The sequence below is a fragment of the Candoia aspera genome, chromosome 1, assembly GCF_035149785.1.
Source record: "Candoia aspera isolate rCanAsp1 chromosome 1, rCanAsp1.hap2, whole genome shotgun sequence".
Classification (NCBI taxonomy): Eukaryota; Metazoa; Chordata; class Lepidosauria; order Squamata; family Boidae; genus Candoia; species Candoia aspera.
This window is the reverse complement of record NC_086153.1, coordinates 21,218,277-21,239,600: the sequence shown is the minus strand read 5'-3', so window position 1 is coordinate 21,239,600 and position 21,324 is coordinate 21,218,277. Positions and strand designations below refer to the sequence as shown.

Below are 21,324 nucleotides of genomic sequence, written 5' to 3'. Positions count from 1 at the left end.
ACCAGCTTCTTTGGCTATTCACAGCAAAAGCCTCCTCTCAATGCATGTTCAACCAGCATATGCCGGAAGTGGCAGAGCACCGCGGATAATTGCCTGCCCAGTCAGGGAGGCCCCCACTGCAGAGTTGCTGGTGGCTGAGCATCTGTTCCAGGCGCAGCCTCGCCTCTTCATATCACATTCCAGTCAGGTGGGGCCACAACTGCTTCCCATCTTCATTTGCTAAGTGTATTGATGTGCAAATCCAACGGAAATGGGGATATGGCAACAAGGCCTTTAAGCACCAGCAACTCTCCTCATTCGCTCTGAGGTGAAAAGCAGTCGTGTTTTCAGTCTGGGTAGCTTGGTGCTTGTTCAGGCCTTTTATTGTGACCATGTCTGTGTTTGCATGTATTGCAGCAGCAACCAAAACTTTTCCTAATGGGTGTGAATCATCAAAGCATGTGTGGAGCAACATTATTCCACTCTCCCTCCTAGTGTGACTAATACTGCAAAAGTAGAGCAAACCCAATGGCCTGCAGAACGAAAGAGCAACAGGATTATCCATGACAATGTCTTCTGCCCCAATGATCTTGCTACCCCCACCCCAGCTGAACTTACCCTTATTCCTTTTCCTGGAGAAAAGCTGACATTTGCAGAGTTTTGCTCCCCATACCTAGCTTTAAAGATCAATTCTCATTTGAGTCAATTTCAACTCCCGGTGACTCCACAGACCCACCTATGTCATTTTCTTGGTAGCAGTATAGAAACGTCTGCCCTTGCCTCCTTTCGGGATGTTTTTTCACGTTTTCAAGTCTGGTATTCCCTGGAGGTTTCTCTCTCTCTCAACCAGCGGGCCTGACCTCAGAAGCGATGCACACAGACACTGTATGCTATGATAGCCTGAATGCTGTATTCACTTACAAGTTATGGTGACACGAGCCTTACTTGGAGGAGCAAAAGTGTAGATTCTCCAACTATTCTATTAGGTGGTGGTTGTATTGGGTTGAACAAGAAAAATAGGAATTAGGTCTTCGGTCTTCAGTCTCATGCCTTGGACATAATCACGTGTGAGAATATAAACACAAAATGAAAGCGTGCTTGAAGAACCATCTGGCTTGGAAGGTTACTGTTACCACCCATTTTCAGGACTCAGAGAAGATGGTGGGAGGCATGGAAAAAATGTTTCAGCCAGAGGCTTCTTCCTCGCCTGTGTTCATCACAGCTTACTGAACATTAAGGTCACTGCAGCTGCTCTTCAACAGGTAGGCAAATCTCAGCAGCATGGGCAGACGGTTCAGTGAAATCACCCACCACCAGGCTCCAACTAGCATGACAGGGTAAGGGAGCTGGCTGGTTAAGAATGTTCACTTTGGGCCCTGTGGCAGTTTCTGCTTCTTCTCCAAAGCAGGGCAGGGAAACTGTGTTCTCCAGGCGACTCTCACTAGGGCTTCTCTTGAGCATCCAAAGACCTTGCTGAACAGACGAGCCCTCCCTCCCATAGTCAAAAGTTAGGAATACCACAAATTGCTGGATACATTATTATTGAAGAGAGAGCAGCGTTCTATTCCTCATCAAATGGTGGAGCGCAAGAGCATCCTCTTGACTGCATTCCCTTGGTATCAGAAATGTACTGCTTCTGATACAGGGTGGTTAAAACAGTTGGAGAGGCTGCTCCCCGCAGCCTGTTCCAGGAGCCCCAAAGCCTGAGAGAGCAATGGAAAAAGGAAGTTCCTACTGCTAGCTGAACTGCTCGCCATGTTACACACCACCAAATGCTCAACCCAATCCTTTTCTGCATTCACAAATGGTGTTCATCATCCTGTGTTGCATATGTCTGTGTGGCGTATGTATATTTTTGCTGTACAGCGTGTCCAGATGGTGTTTTAACCAAATACTGAAAGTATCTGTGACTGCAATAAAGTAACCTGCCTCAATCCTACCAGCCCAGTTTACATGGAAAGCATGTCAGTTAACACGTTGTTGTAGAGGGCAAGCAGGCAGTTGAAGCAAAGCAAGCAAGCAAAGCAAGCAAACCCAAAAGAGCCAGAGCTTTTGTTCAGAGATCTTAAACAGAAGAAGCTTGCGTGAGTGTAATCTATACTGACCAACTCTTGTCTCTTTATGGGCATCTGTTGCTGGCTAGAGTTACAGCTTGTTTGTTATCAAGAACTATAATGGGCAAGATGGTAAAGCAAAGTGAGGGGATCCGTATCACATGAGTTGGCAGAGATGAGATCTCCCAGAATTGGGGGGTGGGGGGAAGAAATTGAGTTTATTAAATATTTAGATCTCAAATAGCTTTTTAAACTCAGTTTTCCACTAAAGAGTGAAAATTATGGGAAACCACTAAATGTTGCAGCATAGTTGGAAAGGCTCCATGTGATTTATGGATACCCACTCTTTATGTTGTTTGAAAGAAGTCCTTGGTGTCTATAGCTGACGGAGGAATGTTAGTAGAATTTGTCATGGATGACAGATTAGGAGATGGATTGAGTCTTGCCTGAGCTCTCCTTAGAAACGAAATACTACACAGACACGTGCAGTTTTCCACGATAAAAGAAATGGTAGAAAGTTAGGAAATTACTCTTTGAAACAGATTCCCAAGAGTGTAACTAGAATGCACTCCATTCTTAGGCATCTCATTTTGAAGACAAGGACACAAATAGGCTTATCACTTGCACTGATGATGTTACCTAGTTGGGCAATGAAATGTCTGCAAGCAATCCACCAAGCTCAGAGAGCACCAAGGACTCCATAGGCTTATTTCCTCATTTATCACCACAGGGAGGAAGGGGCATGTCAAGCCCTTTCCAAAGAAAGATAGCCCCTTTACAAATCAAAACACATTTTAATAATGGTTAAGACAACAAAATGGCTCAATGTGAGCAAGGTTATTGTCACCAACAAGAGTGGGAGAAGCAGGATGAGGGACTGAGCTTGTTGATGCTTTAATCAGAGCAGGTATAGGCTTCAATCTCAATCTCCAGATCTTTGCAGGAAAAGAGATATGGGACACTATTCCACTGGACTAGCCAGAGGGAGATTGAATTCCTCCTTCCTTTTGAGCTTTGTGCCATGCACAAGAATGTCAGGACAGAACCCAGAGAGAAGTAGAAGTACAGTGCAGAGATACAAGGGGATGGACTGTTCCTCATCACTGCCCCTTCTCCCACAATGGGCTGACCTCCAATAGGTGCTGCTAGAAGCTCCAGTACATTCCACCCAGTCTGGCTGAGTGCCGCCTTTGTCATTCTCTTCAGCTTATCTGTTCCAATCTGGCCAACATCCTCCTGCATTTCATGCTTAGCTGCGTTCTGTATAATATTCTGACAACTCCAGGATTCTCACAAAAGGCCTTCAATTCTTCAGCCATGTATGCTGATGCCCCAAATAGAGCTGCCCTGAGTGGTACTCAGCTGACAGCACTTTGCACCCCAGATGGGATGGTTGTGGGGCAGTCAATCTATCTCACTGCATCAAACATGGAACTGAAATGGGTCTGACACTCAAGCAGAAGCTTGTGGCTGCAGGGCGAAACCAACGCCCGAACACAGTGAAGTCGCACAAGGCCAGACTGACCCCCTGACACTACCCAACTGTGGCTGTCAAGGTTCGGGCTGAAGCGCACCTGCCAGGAGAAGAAAGATAATGGTCAAGAAGCAGGAGAAAGACATTAATCCAGTTGCCCGCCCGCCTCCACCCAGATAAGCTATCTCCCTTCCTCACAGATCCATGAAGCTTCAGAGTTTGGAAGGAAAGGATGGGGGAGTCATACTTCAACACAAAGGAAGGGAGAGATACCATGAAGTAACATTTGTTTTCTTTCCCTTCTTGAGTTGTGCAGTCTTTTTTCCTTTTATCTTACCTTATATACAGCTTCTAGCTGCATTCGGCCCAGGACACCTCCCTCTTTTACTTCTGTTGGCGTGTTTTTCTGAGCCTTCTGCCTGAAGAGGTTCTTGAAAGTCCTCTGGGGAGGGCAGGGAAAATAGGAATTAAAAGCAGGCCTGAGTAGATCAAGAAAATAAAGTGCTTCACCCATTAAGGCTTTTTGATTCCAGTTGTCAGCTGGTGATTTATTGGCTTGGAATGGAGCCTTATCAGTCTGAAACACAACACAGAATGGGTGGGCCTGATAGAAGCAGTGCTACATGGAAATCAGAAATGGGAACCCAGCATCTTTAAGTTAGGACAGGGAGGAGTGTAGAATAATAATAACCAGAGTTTCTGCCACCTCTGTTAGCATTCAATAGATTTAGTGCCAGATCCATATCAATAATTATCTCTGGTCTGATAGAAAAAGGGCCCTGCTTGGAATATTTATGAAGCTGAAACGTGCCCCTCTAGTCCCATGTTATAACTGCTATTCTCCTCAAACCAGAATTCTGGTATCTCAAAGCCCTCACCAGATCAGTGTCCTGGAAGAGAATGAAATTCTGGGCCACTGATTCATTGCATGTCCTGCCCATTGCCTGTGGCTTCTCACAGGCTGCTGCCACTGTTGTGCTCTTGTCAAGTGGGTCACTCGGCCTTAAGACTGCTTTGCAGATGAACTGAAGGCACAAAGAGAAAAGGGCATTAAGGACAAGAAGACAATGGCCTCAGAGACAAGATATTCTGCACTCCAGTCCACACAGGACAGGTGCAAAAACAATTAAGAAGCAGGGGCTCAGAGAGTGAGCCTAGCTATTGAGCACCTGAAGGAATCAATCTGACCCAAACTTTCAGAGGCCACAGACCTCTTTGCTACCCTTTGCTGCCAAACTAGCAAGTTCTCAAGTCTGTCATTAAACCCCACCCAGGGAAGATTTTCTTGGCTCTTTCATATACATATCTAATTCATATTCCCTACAATCTTTGTGTTTTCTCAAGTCTCAAAGGACATACAAATGTATTATCTGCAGTTTGGAGCACAGAGCTGAATTTCTTCACATCCCCAAATTATGTGTCTCTAATTTTCTCAGGAAACTTAAAACCACACTATTAATACCAACCAAGACATTTCTGCTTTTTCTTCCTCCTTTTCAAAATTAATAAGGGAACATATTTCAACCTAAACCATGTGCATCTCCTAAGAGAAATTCCTCTCTCTGCAAAACTGGCTCAGTTAATGCATCAGCAGCTTCCCTTCCCCCCACTCAGATCCAAGCTGGATCTAGAGAGTTGACAGAGGGGTCTATTCTTGTTTTCTACCCTTTTTGGTTGGAGATGAAGCTTGTGAGCCTGCCATAGTCTTCCCATTACTCAGTGGCAGCAAAACCTACAAATCGACGTTCTGATGGCCGCCTGACGTTATGTAGGTCGAATGAAAGATCAGGCATCACTGCAGCCACCAATTCCCCTGTGACATCACCAGCAGCCACTGTGTTCAGCCAATCAGATCCAGAGATACTCTGCAAAATGGACAGAATCATGAGCCTCATTTCCACCTTTCAATGACCCTGAGTTAGGTCATACCCTACCCCCTTCTTCTGTACTTGGGGATGCATAACTTACCCATACAGTGCCTTTGCGAGGGACCACAAAATAGGTTCGAAAGTCATGATAGCCAGCATCCAAATAGTGGACCCCACCCAGTCCACACCTGCAATATAGAGATGTAAGAAAAATGCATGACACATGGATATACTTCCAAGTTCAATGCAGCACACAAAAAATGCCACTTGCAATATAGAGCAACATCCAAGGTTGGCACAACTGCATAGACAGCCATGCAACATTTTAGGGAAGAGTACTAACATTTCATCTGCAAGGTAAGATTCCTGTATGAGAAATATGATGGGCAAAGTGGAAAGACTGTGTTTACTCAGTTCTCTGGATTTGCTGCCTCCTCTATTGCTACTTATACCTTTCCTGTAAGAAGAAATCAATCCTGGACAGCTGTGAGATCTGAATGACTAGAATCTCAATTCCAGATACTGAAACTTGAAATCCCATCACAGTCTCATACATTTCCAGTTACCTGTCTACTGCTCAGAACTTACTGCCACATTGAATGAATGCACGATATGCAACTCAATGTAGACTTTGAAGTTCAAGATGTTTCCCCAAATTGTTTAAAGGGACTAGGTGAGTTGCTACTGTGATACGTAAATCTGTTCTGCATCACTTAGCAAATGGCCCAAGGCCCTCACAGTTTCCAAGTTTTAAGCCCAAATCATCTTGGGCATTTGTAAAAATATCAAGTGGTTACAAGCTGGAATGTGGCATGATAGAGTTGGAGGACTTCTCAAGCTACTTCTTCTGGTTGAAATTAATTTTGTGAGGATAAAGCAACTATTTACCACATCAGAGAAGAAAACTTGAATGCCAACAGGTTGTCCTATTTCCTAAGAATGTGCCAGATTCTACAGCAAACTTGCTAAAGATCTGCACGTACCAAGAAATCAAGCCCAATGCCATGTAAATCAGCCCAAAAATGAAGTATTTAATTTTCTTACAAATGAAATGTAAGTGGAGTGGAATAAGGGTATGATTATTTAAAAGGTCAGTGGAAAAGTACTGCAAGAAGTTAGGATGAGGAAATTCCAGGGGCCTGGTCTGGGGAAAGCCAAGGTGGTTTGAAGGAACAGGTCACCTGGAGAATCTAGGAAAGGCCTGGTCTCTTGCAATCAGTATGCCAAAGGTTAACATGTATCCCAGCCCAAAATTCAATCTAGAAACTACAATTTCAGATTGACTTTATTCTGCAAATGGATCAAAGGGTAATTTAGAAGAGAAAATGGTAGTGAGTTAGTCAAACTATTTCTTTGTACTGAATCTTCATTTGATTTAATGTAGTAAGAGAGGCGGGACACATGATGATTTAGTTAATGCAGATTTTTAAAAATTTGCTCACATATCTTTTTAAAGACTGAAGGATCTGATTAATAATTCTATCTACTCTTCCTCTATCGTCAAGGAGTAAAGTCCAAACTGTGATAAACCCACCTTTCTGATCCCCTGCAGAAGGAAATGCACACCAGCTTTGGCAACAGCAAGGCAAACTGGAATTGGAATACTCAACAGTCCATTATTTTAAGAAAACCAGGGTATACACATACTCACGAGGCATAGCAGCTATCTTGTGCAACTGTGATCCCGCTGTAAGGTAGCAGCCAAGCAACCTCTGTGCTCAAGAAACGCTTGATACTGTTGATAGGTTCGTGCAGTCGGCGCAAGTCCCAAAATTTGATCTTACGGTCATTCCCTGCAGTCACCATGAAGTGGCTAGGAATAAACCAGAGAGGCCAGGGCTCACTGGCAGAGCACATCTGATGCAGAAGTCCCAGATCCCTGGGGGAAATATATGTTAAACTATCCCAAGTAAGGGAAGGAAATGTCTTGGCCCAAGACTGGAGTGCCAATGACAATCAGCATGTAGGATGGGGCAGTGGTCTGGCCCCATCTGTGTTCCATAAATTTTGTGGGGAAGAGAGAAGGAAAAAACACATGCCCAGGTTGGTCAGAAAGAAAGAGCCAGCAACTGAGAGATTAGTTCTCATCAGTCAGTGGCCTCCTCCATCCTCCTCACCTGTTTGCTTTGCACCACTGGATGTTGCGCACAGCATGGTCATGGGCCAGGAAGCAGCGGAATGGATACAGTTTGAGGGAGCCATCAGGCTGGCGCACTCTTTGTAACAGGGACTTGGTGGGCAGGTTCCAGAGAGCCACTGTACCTGAGGAGAAGGGATTGCAGGCATTATGCTAGATTTGTGACCCAATAAAATTCTTCTCCAGCTTCTCTACTTTTATTCCATTCCAAGGGCTTTTTTCCCTCTTACCATCATAGAAACCAGCAGCCAGATGCTCATGAGGCTTGGTTGGCATCCATGCCAAGCTGAAGCACTGCCCACATTCAGAGGAATTCCCAACTTGAATGGAGCCTACCTGCAAAGTGGCTACATACTGGACCTGTAGAGAACAAGATGCAGTTAATATAAGGAAAAGATGACAATGGAAGAGCCCCAAACCATGGCAAATCACTTACTCTAAATGCAGAAGGTCCCATACCTAATCCCAGGCATCTCGTTTTCAGAAATAACGTAACAGGTAATGGGAAAAAAGCCTCTTTGGTCTATCTGAGACCTTAGAGAACCACTATCAATCAGAATGAAGAAAGCTGTGCTAGATATGCAGAGTAGAAACTGGGCTATGGCAGTATCCTACATTAACTTCTTGGGTGGGGTGGGGGAATGAAAATGGGCTGCTGTTTTCAGAGCATGTTTTTCTGAAAGTATTTATACAAGTATCTGATAAGAGAGGATTCAGATGTGGGAACCCTTTGAAATTGTCTCCCTGGACAACTGGGAATCTGAAAGATCCAGCTTGGACCTCAGTCTATACCTTGCTTTTAAATGAAATTGATTTTTCAAGGAAATAATAGAAGATACCTTGCAGATGACATGCCGGGGGGAAGGCCCACCTACAAGAGAGAACACAGTCAGATAGCAGCAGGAATACCTATACCTCATTCTACTGTAAGTTTTCCCCTCTCACCTAGCAATTATCACTCCTTCCAACTCCTGGTAAAAACGTGTATGAAACAAACCCTCCACCCCCTGCTTTGTTTTGAGATTAGAATAAAATGGCCTCACTCAAAATGTTCTGTCAGCAAGTTTGGGGTGCGTTGTGTTTAGAGAGAATAGAGCTTGAAAAGTGTCAAATATTTCACTGCAGCAAAAAATAGGAACTTGAAGCAAGTCCTCTGGCTCCTTTATTTTTCATCCAAGGGAATCAAAGAAATGGAACAATAACACTAATGTGCTACTCACAACTCAACCTACAGAAAAATTACACACAAGAGTGGAACTATTATTCCTCCTAAATCCTAACTTGCAAAGTTAAAAATGTAATAGCTCAGGAAATAAAAACCTACCAAGATTTCAAGGTAAATTAACAAGATCTCTCTTGATGAAGCTGATCCAGCAGAGTAGCAGTTTGTAAGGCAGTTTCCATACAAAAACCTCGGGTCCAAATAATCAATCCTGGGCTTTAGCACAGCTGTTAAGACCTATCAGTTTTGTTTAACACAGGAGGAGGGCATGCTTTGATCAAAGGTGGGGTTTGCAAGTGCATGACTTACTGTTTTGGTTTTTCATTGATATTTGTTAAGTATATTTTGGTTCTTCTTGTTTTTTAATTAGAAGATATACTAGTTTTGTTACTGGAGGACCAGTTGGTTCACTAACTGAAGATATTCTTCAACCAAGACAATTTGTCTTAGTAACCCCATATCAAGAATACAGTAAAATGTTTACAGGGGGTTGCTACTGAAATGTTTTGGAGAACCATGGTGCAGAATGACACAATTTTATTACTGAGTGGAATGCAAACTCAGAATATTACACCTATTATTTGATGACTGCACCTATTGTCTATTTGCTTCAAGCCTACTTCAAAAAACTACTGGTTTACAAGGCTCTTGGGGCCAGAATATTGATGAAATGCTGTTCCTGACACAGCCATGCATGGATTTTGAGGAGTCTGGTGGGGGGGCATGCTCATGGTATGGCTGATAGGCAGCATCTGAAGAGGCTCTACCCAAGCAAGAGCTTTGTGGTTGTGGTGCCCTCACCATAGAACAAGCATCTTGCACAGTTCAAATAAGGCTTAGGTTTGTTTCAATGTGTTTTGCCACTGATGGAGTTCTACATCTAAAGTTTTATAGACTTAAAATCGCTGCTGTTCTGAATCTCTATTTTAGTTCTGTAAAACCAGTTTTGGTTTTTTTAAATGAAGAATGGTAAACAAATAATAAATTAATAATAATTCATATGTCAGTCAGTTGTTCATCATCAGAGTTGTTTTTGCTAATCACAGGCACAAACGGAAAAGTGGAAGGGCAGCGTAACATAGTGACTGTGTGTTTCTTTCAACATAATCTGATACCAAGGAATGGAAGGAAAAAGGCAGAGTCCAAACTGGACTCTCCTGGGACTAATTCTCCCATATCATCTTTGGAAAGGTCAGTGCTGCACACCCAGTCATCACAATCATCAATCATTCTTGCAGACAGATGTAATTACAAGCACCATTAATTGATATGGTTGACTAAGCATACAGCCTGCTCACCCTGTACCAGGCCCCAAGATGCATGTGTCTGGAGGTGGAGTAGCCTTTGTTGCCCATATAGTTCCCTGCACTGCGTAGAGGATGAAAAGGACCATACATTGCCTCAGGAACAGCAAAAGCTAAATTATGGCTTCTTTTGACATAGCTATGAAGGTTCTTTCAACAAAGAGGCCTGATTTGTAGAAGTGACAGGATCATCATTAGGGACCCACAACTTTGGCTTAGGGTCTTGAGACAAATGGAAAGAGATATATTTTTTATTATCAGGCAGTGTTGAACCTTGAATAAAGAACAAATCCTCATGCTCATTTGAAGGAAAGACATTTTAGCTTTTCTTCTTAAACAAGAAACTTGTCCCTGGACTAAATTCTAATGAGTTCTCTGGACAGAGAGTGCCAGTGATATGGAAATAAGACTTTATGGGTAGCACATGCCTATTTCTTGAAGAGCCATGGAGAATCAATGTTCACATAGGACAAGCTCCCTCACAATAATTAATGATAACTGTTCTTCTTCCCATCATCTGACCTGGATGGAACACCTGGCCTTCTTAACAGTATCTCTCCCTTCCCGTTTGGGTGAGACATCCTGGCAGACAATATCCAACAATGCAGGTTCCTGCCTGACCTTTCCCCACTTCTTACAGCTATTCCTACCTGTTACCTGTGTTCTTCGGTAGGCATTCAGGTCTTCGACATGGGGAAGGCTGTACAGCAACACTTTGCCATTAGAGAAGGCTACAGCCAGCAGTCCCAGCCGACTCATGTGAGGGAGCTGCATGGGATACAAACAAAAGTGAAAGGTAATTATGCTTCATGTCTCATTTGGAGAAATGCCATTTCCAGCAGCTGCAGATATGGAAGAAGAACTGAGCTGAAAAGCAGCATTTAAGTGCAGGCATCCACATTAAAGCATCTGTGACAGACTGCCGTCAGCCTGTGCTTGAATATACCCAGCAAAGAGGAGTTCAACGGCTCCCTCAGTAATAGGTTCTACCATTAGGAAACTTTTCATAACATTCAACAACAGCCTACCTTCCTGTAACGTAACACTAACTATGTCCGCAGGCTTGGACAATAGAGAAGGTGTCACACCCTTCTTCTGAGTGACATTCCTTCAAGTACTTGAGTGAAGAACATTGTCTTGGTTGAGTTTCACTGTTATTTTCAGCTTGATTCTCAAGATCTTTTTGAACTCTGTTTCTGTGGCATTACCTGTTAACTTCTATTGTATCTCACCCTGTTTTGTATCATCTGCAAATCTGGTAACTGTTCCCTTTCTGTCAAAGTTATTAATGAAAATGTTGAAGAGTCCTGGGCTCAGGATAAACCCTATTATATGGATATCCTATCCCTGCATGTTCACTGAGTATCCAAAGTTCAATCAAAACTTCGTTCTAATGCAACCTCTTGTCCCCCGGTTCTTACCTTGCGCTGAGTGATAGGGGGCTCCCAGGCTCCACTGGGACAAAATTTCATGTCCCAAATACAACCATGATCAGTGGCAATTGCATATGCAAGTCCTGGTTTGGTAACAGACCTGGAAAGAGAATGCAGGAAAAAAAAACAGAAAGAAGCCTTTGTGTCATGCCATTCCCCCAGGTCATAGCATATGCACAATTCTGTTGCATATTCCCCAGTGCAGAAGATAGAGGGACCTTTGAAGACTAGGCTGACGGGATAATTGGGAGGAGATTCTCCTGGATCTTGGCTACTCCTGCCTTTTATCTGTCTTGCTCCTTCTTGTGCTATCTCATAAAGCAAATATAACAGCTCTGAGAGGTAGACAACTGGCTCTGTCCTTTGGGAAAGCAATATATCCAATACAGCTGTTCTCTGCCCATAAAGCCCTAGGAAACACCCCTAATGATGTGTCTCAGTTTGAATTGCTGGTGATGTTGGAATCTGAGTTAATTCAGATGCAATTCCTACTGCACTGCTTGCCCCTCAGCTACAACGTAGAATGCAAGACCTCCGTGGGAATGAAACCAAAGGATGCTGTTACAACAGACAGACAGGAAGCATACTGCAGGCAATCTGCTTACAACTCACCCTTTGTCTTGCTGGATAGGTCCAAGCTCCCAGAGCTGAAGCAGAGCTGGCCCTGTATGGATCCGTGACAAAGTATGCTGAACATTCATGCTGGGATTGCAATAGATAGCCAAATACTGGGATGCCACAGAGCCTTCAGGGGTTGGGCACCACTCCAAGGCCCAGACAGGACCCCCAACAAAGAAAGTTGTGTCTAAGCGCTCCTCATGGGGTTGTAAGGCATTAAACCTACCAGGTGGGAAAAGGAAGGAACCATTGCATAATAGATGACCTTGCATGCAGCGTCTAACGTTTAAAAGTGTACTGGATAGTTTGGAAGGAAAAAAAGACATCATTGTGCCATAGAGATGGCAACATTCTTCAGCCACATGGAACAAAAACTTGTTATAATTGATGTAAAGCAAGCATGGGAAACTTCAGGTACCCCATCAATCTCACAGGGATTCAAAGTAGGGTTCCTCCCCCTTAAATGCACCCTCTTGGTCATTTCCCCAGGGACTGCCTAAATATGTTTCCCACAAGCTTTCCCTCATGGTTGGACAAAACTAGCTGGACACACACACACCTTTTAATCTGGTAGAAGACATTGTTTTCTTGCAAACCTTCCCTCTTGATAGAGAAGAGTGGGGACTTGGTCTCAGCAGGAAGGAATTTCTCAGCTTCACTTTGGAAGACGGAAAAGAACAGAATGGAAGCTCATTCTGATGTTCACTTTGTTACAGGAAACCATCAGCATTTAAATGCCTGAAAACAGACTAGGATGCACAGATTTCTTCTGTGCAGGGGACACGCAGAATCTTTCTGGTGGCAATTCTTGATCTTGCCATGCTGTATTACATGCCATGCTGCATTGATGAAGACAAAAAGACCATCAATGGCCTCTCTCTTACAAGCTAAGCCAGGTCAGAATGAATTAGTACTTTGATGGGAGACCACCTGGAATTATCAGGACTATAGAAAAGAATGGAAAGTCAAAACAAACATTTCAAAAGACAGTGGCAAACTATTTCTGTATTATACCCAAGAAAATTAAATGGACGTACGAATTAAATCACCAGGAGTTGAGTCAACTTAAAGGAGACTGTTTTTTATAGGCACGTACCATGTGACCTTTACTTATCTATCTGGTCTATGACCCATTTTATTGTTTTGCCACAAGGCCACTCACCTGTCTGAGAGAAATACCCACTTCTGGGCAGAGGGAATCCACTCTGGAAACTCCCAGTGAGAATGGTGCTGCTCACGCCTAATGGAAAAGGAAGTACAACTGCAGTCATAGAGATGCAACCAATATAACGGGAAACAGTGTAACAATAGAACAGTGCAACAAACAAGTTGCCTGTGGTCTGATGGATCGCTATAGTGGGCACAGCAGAATGAGAAGGCACACTCAATACATGCTGGGTAAACTGAGTCTTTTGAACTTGCATCAATCTGAATGTTCAAAAATAGAATTACTTTGAAGGATATTGCAACAAACAACTTTAGTTCTCAAATTAGCCAAACAAGATATAAATCTTGGATTAAAAGGAGAAGGAACTCTATTTTTTTTTTGCTAGGCTTCAGTGAAGAAAGGACTTGGCAATCAAGTCTCCTCCTAGAAGTTTTTCCTTTCCAAGCTTATTTTGCCATAGCTAGCTTTATCTGAATGGAACTCTGCAACATTCATTTGGAATTTTCTAATCTGTGTCCAACATTATCTAGGAAAGTGCCAAGGAGTTGCATCCTTTCCTGAAGGAATAACAGATCTAACAGAATAAAGTTCCTCCCAGCCACTTCAAGCTTTCCTAAACAAAGCCAAGATACAGTATTTTCTCTCTCTTGTGCACACACAATGTTATAGAAGTCATGACTCTTGCAGAACAGGAGGTGAATTATTTTCCTTTTTGAGATTTTTAAAACATTCTTGTCAAGACTAAAAGGAACTGGCTTGATTTTTTTTTCTTGGGTCCCTTTTCAAGATCCTTCATTATCTTCATATTCATTTAAATCCAGGATAAAGGATACACTTTAGTCCCTTTGTTCAGTATTTGTCATAGGCCAAATTCTTCAACTTCAAAGAGATGATAGTAGATTTCAAAGCCACCCCCCACCAGTCAAACTTGGCTCAACTGTTCTATTTCCTCAAAGAAGTAGCATCTCTTCATTCAATTCGGCAACCTATTTTTCATGAACAAACCCCTAAGGTGGTTCTGCTTCTAGCCATAAAGAGCCAGCTGGGCTTGAACATCCAGAGGCCTCATTATCACCACCCATTCCACAATCTTATTTAGACTTAAAATCCACAAGATCTGATGATTGCTGGAGAGCCCATTCAAGACAGTGGCAGTAAGTACTCAAAAGCACAGTCTCACATGCTTCAGCCAACTAGAAATGGTGGAAGTACTCACCTTTCAAGGACCAAACAACGCAGCAGAGACCTGCCTTCCCTCCCTCCAACCACATTCCTGCTCCTCAATTCTCTCAATCACTGGGGGAAGCCTAATACTCACAAGCGGTGAGTGATGGAGAGAGACTTCCATATAGGGTCCATAATGGAATTATGCAAGCCATTGGAAGCGAATTCTCGGCGCGGAGCTTTGGACCTCTATGGGAAAAAAGGAGGTCAAGCACAAAGGCCAAAAAGCCCACCCTCCCAAATTCCAGCAACAAGAATCTCAGCCAACTGATTCCAAAAGGCCGGGGCTCATTCTTCATGTGGTGTTCCCTCCAATGGTACCACCAAGTGAAGTATTCATCCCCCCAGAAACACAGTGAAGCCACCTCAGGATTGGGTTACCACTGCTCTGCGTGAGCTGGACTCCCTCTCAGATTTCAAGGCCTCATTCATCAGTAGGTCACTCTGCTCTTCTTCCTCCTCATGCAGACTTTCTTCTGAGGGGACAAAGTCCACATCCTCCTCATTTTCCAATCTCTGCTCTTGCTGCTTTCGGCCTCGCCGTTTCCTGTTGGGGTCCTCAGATCTTGGGGTATCCTCTGAGGTTTCATTGCAAGGAGAAGCCTGGTATGCAGATGTCAATTCTTCAGCCAGTTCCTGTAGATACAGAAGGGCTCTTGGAAAGAGAAAGGAAGGAGAACGTTAAGTTCATGAACTGAGCTCTGGTTAAGAATCAGCTCTATCCCCATACCTTAAGGACAGCAGAAGGAACAATCTTCATTTCCAAATTTCCAAAAGAATAGTGCTGGGTAGGTCAGAATCATAGATACCAAACCCTTTGGCTTATCAGAGGTTCTGTTGTTTTTTTAAGCACAAGTTCACCTATTCTGTACCTCTTACAAGTCCCAAAGGAGGAAAACTTCATCATTGACAGTTGACAGTTCTACGGTTGAATTTGAGCAATGACCATCAAATAGAGGTGGTGGGGTCCACAATGCTAACTGGTTGTCCCCTCCTTACTTTATACATTTGATTCAATCATCACCCCTGATTAATATTTATTACACTTAATTCACCAATAACTAATGACGCATTTCAGCAGGTTTTTTTTAAAAAGAAAAGCAAGCTAGTTATTTCCAACCTATAACTGTATAACACATATGCTTTACCCAGCAGAATTCAGTAATAGGTAAAGTTCTCTCACTTACGCTTTAGCTGCACGGCGCTTTGGACGTCCACCAGGTGCGGTCTCAAGGGAATCAAGGTTCTCGTTGCTGGATAGAGACTTCTGCTGGCACTCAGGTGACTGACTCTCCAGTCCTTGAGATAGCTTCAATAAGAGCAGCTCTTCCTTGGACTTACGCCCTCGCTTCTTTGGCACTTTAACGGGAAGAGAGGAGCCGTTCTCAGACGGCCCAGGGCCTTCGCTTGGTCCCCTGTGATCTTTGGGAATGGAACCTTTGCGGACAGAGACTTTCTTTCGGGGTTTCCGCCCACGGGAATGCTTCTTTACGGAAGGGATAGTTGATGGAACCTCTTTTGAAAGAGCAGAGACTGGCGCTGGGGAAGGGTGTTGTTCATCTGCTTGGGATGGAAAGAAAAAAGTCCTGTCTTAGATGTCCCCTTGTGCTGAAAATACAATGGGCCATCTTGAAACAGAATTCAATTGCTATCATTCTGTATGGCTTATGCAAGAGGACACAATGTGATTTTAGGATGTCACTCACTGCAGACTCCTGCAATTGCTTCCAGATCATCCTGCACTCCAACATGCTCCTTGACTATATTCCATACTTCAGACTTTTGCCCCCGCAGCCAGTTTCCAAATCACCTTAAGAACCTGGTGAACTCAGTTCCACATACCCTTTCTTTCAGTTAGATTGTAATTCTTATAGAAGTGGCAAAAACCCTCTTGAAGACACTGTAGATATCCAATCGTAAAAGCCTTCTTGATTCTTTGCAGAATGGATTTCTCTCTAGATTTCCTCTAGCCTTGAAGAATGTACATCATAGAAGCATGAAATGTGGCATATTCATTTCCGTTCAGTGAAATGGAAATCGAGGCTCTAATGTCCTCAGTGTCATTGGCTGTTGCTCTGGCTTCCCCCTTCCCCTTCAACCCTTTCTCTCAGATCTAATGAGGTCCCCAATGCCAAGAAGAGGTTTCTTTACTGATGCAGGAAGAAAACAGGAAAAAAAATTGAGTTTTCTTTGCATTTCTCTATTAGAAGGGGAAGGGGGAAGCCATCACACCAGCCAATGACACTGAGGACATTAGAGCCTTGATTTCCATTTCACTGAATGGAAATGAGTATGCCCCATTTCATACAATACAGCCAAGAAGGCATCTGAAAACATACCGAGAGTTTCCACATGACCCATCTCTCCTTCTTGTCCCCTCAGCTGCTTAGGAAGCAGCTCTCCTTCCATGTCTCCCAGTTGTCTTCTCTTGCAGCAAGAGCTCTGCTGCTCTGGCCACTCTTCTTGAAGATGGGTTCCCACGGCAGGGGCAGCTGCCAGTTCTGTCTTGCTTAAACCTGTATCTGCTGAAGCCAGCCCTTCCACTGCTGGATCATGCTGCCCATCCCAGTGAGGTTTTCCCAAGCAAGACGCTGTGCACGGAGTCTGACTAACACTTCCATCCTCTTTGTCCGTGGCTTCCCTCACTATTCCCATGGCACAGCTTGGCGTGAGGCAAGGTTCCATGAAGGCACCACAGCTCCTCAGGCAGGTGCCACTCCTTTCATCTTGCCCATGGCTCTGCCTGCAAAAGTGAAATGAGAAAAGCAAAAAAGCAACAAGCAAACAAACAAATGAGGGAAAGACTTGTTACAGTGCCATCAAAGCCAGGATCAAACATAGCTAACAATAAAATACAATCTCATCTGAAACTCAGTAACCCAAACATCTCAATTAGAAGAACGGCATGTGGCAAAATAATATACAAGTTGACAACAATTCAGCTCAGGTAGAAAAAGCCTATATAAACAAACGTATTTTTGGCAGTTGGCGCAAGGACAAAAAAATGGAACTAGCCTGGCTTCCAAACCCTGTGAACAGAAATTGCGACAGTCACACAGCACAGGGAAGTTGGGGTTCCAATAACAAATAAATAGTGTTTTACTATTTGGAAGTACCATAAATATGATTATGGTGATGAATGTATATAGATTTGAATGTGTCATACCCCAGAGTGCGGGGTTTCAGCGAATACGGTTAGGCTCAGGATTACTGACCTGGCTAAAACCAGCATACAGCACAGCCCTATACATATTACAGCTATATAATTATTTATATAATTATATATTTTAAAAAACGAAAGTCAATAATCACAGAACGGTATCATTTAAAACCAGTGATATAATGAAAACCTAAGTTTTAAACCACTGATTTAAATGAGTGAAGTTCAGTTTAACTAAGTAAAAATAGATGAAAATGGCCAATTATTTGTTTTAAAACACACACAGAATGTGTCAGTTACATTTTTTACTGTAAGGAGTTGGACAATGATGAAGCTGTCACTGAAAAGGCTTATTATATGCATTCAAGAATAAGCAACTCTTTAAATCAAATCATTGTTACTCGGGATCATGTCTGCACAATCTAAATCATTTTTTCCTTTCAAATCCAGATTGCTGTATAACCTTAATAGCTATAGTTAACTAATAACACAGAAGACGGGGGGAAAAATTAAAAGGATTTGATAGTTTAGAGAAATGGACTGAAAATAACAGAATAAAATTAATACAGACAAATGCAATGTTCTTCACTAAGAAACAGAACACAAGTATAGAACCGGGTTGACAAACGTACTTGTGAAAAGTACTTTTAATTGTAGATTTTTAACTACCATGAATCAGCAGTTTAGCATGGAGGCAAAAACAAACATAACTTCCAACTGCATCAACAGAAATAGTATTCCCAAATCCAGTATGTGATAGTTCCATAAAACATTCCATTAACAGAACCCCAATTTGAATATTTTGTCCACTTGTGGGTACCATACTTTAAAAACATTCAAACTCAAAGAGGTTCAGAAAAGGGCAAAAAGGAAACGGTCCTATGAAGAAAGCTTGAGGAATTAGGTATTTTAACCATGAAAAAACTGAGAGGGATTATAATAGCATTTTTCCTACAGATGTGGCACACAGGTGGTGGTGAATATTTCTTTTCTATCATCCCAGAAAGCAGGACATGGAATAACAAGTTATAAGAAGGCAGATTCTGGTTGAATGTCAGGAAGAGGGAGTTCCTAATAATAAAAGTAGCTTGCCAGTGGAACCAATAACTAAAAGTGAGCTTTGCTTACTTGGAAATGTTTAGGCATAGGCTGACTAGCCTCTATTATAGGTGCTTTAATTTCAATTCTTGTGCTAAGCAAGGGGTTGGTTAGCCCGATTATCCAAATGGCCCCCTCCAACTCTATGAAAACCAGGATGCTGGAAGAGAAGCATGATGTACACTGCTAACAAATATATGATGCCTGGATCATATTATACCCATACTGAAAGACTATGCTACATGGCAAATGCTTTTAGAGCAAAGTTCAAAGTGTTGCTTTTTGCAGCTTGAAATAACTGTGAATCTATCTGCTCATTAAGGACAGCAGGAGAGGCATCTTAAAGATGTCCATGCTTTCAGAGGCCCTTTATCAGGCATATGGGACATGGTCTTCTCTTGAATTACTCTAAAGCTATAGAACACATCTCTGTAGGAGTTGTATTTGCTCTGAGTTTCTGTTTTCAGGTAAACAGTTAAGACTTTTCAGCTGGGTTTTTCAATTTGTACTGCTAATAATTTTAGCAGTTTCAAGCAATATTAAGTTATAGATTGTTCGCCACTTGAATAACATGGGTATAAATTTGAGCTGAAATAAGTGTAATAATATTACTAATTATTATATTATTTTACTAGTGTTTGCATACTCCATGTCAATACAATCCAGTAATAATGAAACTAAAATATATTATTTAAAACATGTAACTCTCTTCATAATTCAGTTATGGACTGCATACTCCAACTGGAATTGACCTGATTGATAGGCCATCCTGCGAGAAGGAGCTAATAGTTTCCACTTCTGCGAAGCAAAGAGTGAAGCTGGAAGGAGCTGCTTTTCAGTAGCAATATCAGCTCTTTAGAAAAGACTTCCAATGGAACAGATTGCCCACTCCTTGCTGTATTTAGGAAATTATTAAATGCTGAGCTCTTTTGTAAAGCATTTATAATTTAGAATTAGCCACTGATGCCAATATGCGGTTCAACATGACAGTGTATGTTTTTGATCATGTTTGTTTTTTATTAATTTTATACATTCTCAAATAGACTTACTGTGGATGTTTTAGTTATCTTCTACATATCTTATAAACAACCAAGAGTCATATTTGACTGTGGTATGATAGAAATGTAATAAACAAACAAAATGACTTGCGCTGTTTTTTTTTAACAGTTTGAGGCTGTATAATTGCTGAATGCTGCTAAAGATTCCAGGGTTATTGCCATTAAAAGGGGTTGCTGCTTTTTTCAAAAAGAGGCATGGAACCACCCCAAGGAAAAAACACTTTTAGTATCGTCATTGCTTCCTTTTAATTTGGTCTTGCAAACCTATTTATGACAAGTCATATTAAAACAGTGTTCTAAACCGCTGAACAATGCTGCTAGAATAGTATTCTAAACCGTTCTACAATTCTGCTAGTGTCAAAATCGCTGGCAAATTGCTAATCCGCGTGGTTCTGGCTTTTGCAGTGCTTTATGATTATGTTTTCTAAAACAACCACCACGATAATCTACAAGGCTTTAAAGTAAATAAAACGGGGGGAGGGGAATCATGTAGTCCGCTCTGTACAGAAGTCACTAATTTAAATCATTAAAAGCCGGAGAAGCATCCATTACACAGCCGAAATTCGACCCAGATCTTTTCTCTACCCAAAGGCTCTCGGGTTTCTGCAAGGCGCTGGCACGGAGGATTTTTTTTTTCCTCCAGAGGCGGAAATGGAGATTTCGCACCAGAGGCTGGGAGCGGGGTGGGGGCTTCGGGGAAGAGTGTCTTTTGGACTGTCTTTGTTCCCTTGCTTCACGCCGTTGCAGCGGTGGGAGCTGCCGCTACACCTCAACAGGGACCGCATCACGCAGCCACCCCTCCCCGCAGTGACAAGCGAAGGGCTCCTCAAAGGTGGCCTGGCAGATGCAGGCAGGCTCAGCCTCACCTTGTTCTTCCCGCACGGAAACCGGTGTCTGGCCGGAGCAGCAAAGATGGCGGTCGCTACAAGGCTAATAGCGATGACCCGAAGCACTGGCGTCACTTCCGGTATCTGTCTCCCTCAGCAGGTGACGAGAAAATTCAGTCTCCGCCCTGCCTGACCTCTAGAATCGAGGGAAGTTTGAGACAAAAGGGCTGCAGTATGCAAATTTTGTGCCGCGATGTACTCTGGGAAACGCCGCTGTCGGAGAATTTGCGAGCGCTAGGGCCCAGAAGGGGATACAGTACTCATTCGTGAGGCGTTGCCGTGTCCTATGAGTGATGTATTTTAGCCATCTGGTTTGCTCTCAGCCTCTTTTTCTGTTGGCTTCGGTTTTTCCAAGCATCAGAATTTTCTTCAGCGACTCTTGCTTCTCTTTATCTGTCCAAGATGTCTAAGTTTCAGCTTACGTTTTAGTGCTTCCACTGAGCATTCCAGCTTCATCTAGTTTTAAATGATCCCCCCACCCCGTGGTCAAAGGCATTCTCAACTAATGTTCTCCAGCACCAAGGCATCGATTTTTCTTTGTTCGATCTGTGATCCAGTCATACATTAAGACTGGGAAAACCAACTGACAGTATGAACTGTTGTTGTTAGTGAATGAATATTTGTGCACTTTAATATTTTC

General features: G+C 42.8%; 1 protein-coding gene across 3 annotated transcripts; it reads right to left on the bottom strand.

The window, feature by feature from the left end:
- Positions 1-3,100: 3,100 nt before the first annotated feature.
- GTF3C2 (general transcription factor IIIC subunit 2) lies at positions 3,101-20,788 on the bottom strand. 3 transcript variants are annotated; one of them, XM_063299667.1, is made up of 19 exons: positions 20,664-20,787; positions 16,821-17,224; positions 15,669-16,044; positions 14,863-15,136; positions 14,576-14,670; positions 13,252-13,329; positions 12,649-12,747; positions 12,084-12,311; positions 11,460-11,571; positions 10,689-10,806; positions 8,352-8,383; positions 7,743-7,872; positions 7,493-7,637; positions 7,027-7,188; positions 5,476-5,563; positions 5,244-5,372; positions 4,386-4,532; positions 3,845-3,949; positions 3,101-3,607 (listed from the first exon to the last, which is right to left on the bottom strand). In XM_063299667.1, the coding sequence occupies exons 2-19, from the start codon at positions 17,164-17,166 to the stop codon at positions 3,443-3,445; spliced, it is 2,829 nt and encodes a 942-aa protein (XP_063155737.1). In that variant the 5' UTR covers positions 17,167-17,224; positions 20,664-20,787; the 3' UTR covers positions 3,101-3,442. The 3 variants fall into 3 exon arrangements, with proteins under 3 accessions (XP_063155737.1, XP_063155749.1, XP_063155757.1); XM_063299679.1 differs by having other exon boundaries at positions 15,669-16,041; XM_063299687.1 differs by lacking the exons at positions 3,101-3,607; positions 3,845-3,949 and having other exon boundaries at positions 4,415-4,532; positions 5,173-5,372; positions 20,664-20,788.
- Between the last annotated feature and the right edge of the window lie 536 nt (positions 20,789-21,324).

Excerpts from the sequence above, each read along its gene's own strand:
- GTF3C2 (XM_063299667.1), bottom strand. The coding sequence starts at position 17,166 with ATGGAACCTTGCCTCACGCCAAGCTGTGCCATGGGAATAGTGAGGGAA. Across the intron at positions 10,807-11,459 it reads CCCCTATCACTCAGCGCAAG|CTCCCTCACATGAGTCGGCT; the intron begins GTAAGAACCGGG and ends TATCCCATGCAG. Across the intron at positions 3,608-3,844 it reads AGCTAGAAGCTGTATATAAG|GTGCGCTTCAGCCCGAACCT; the intron begins GTAAGATAAAAG and ends TTCTCCTGGCAG.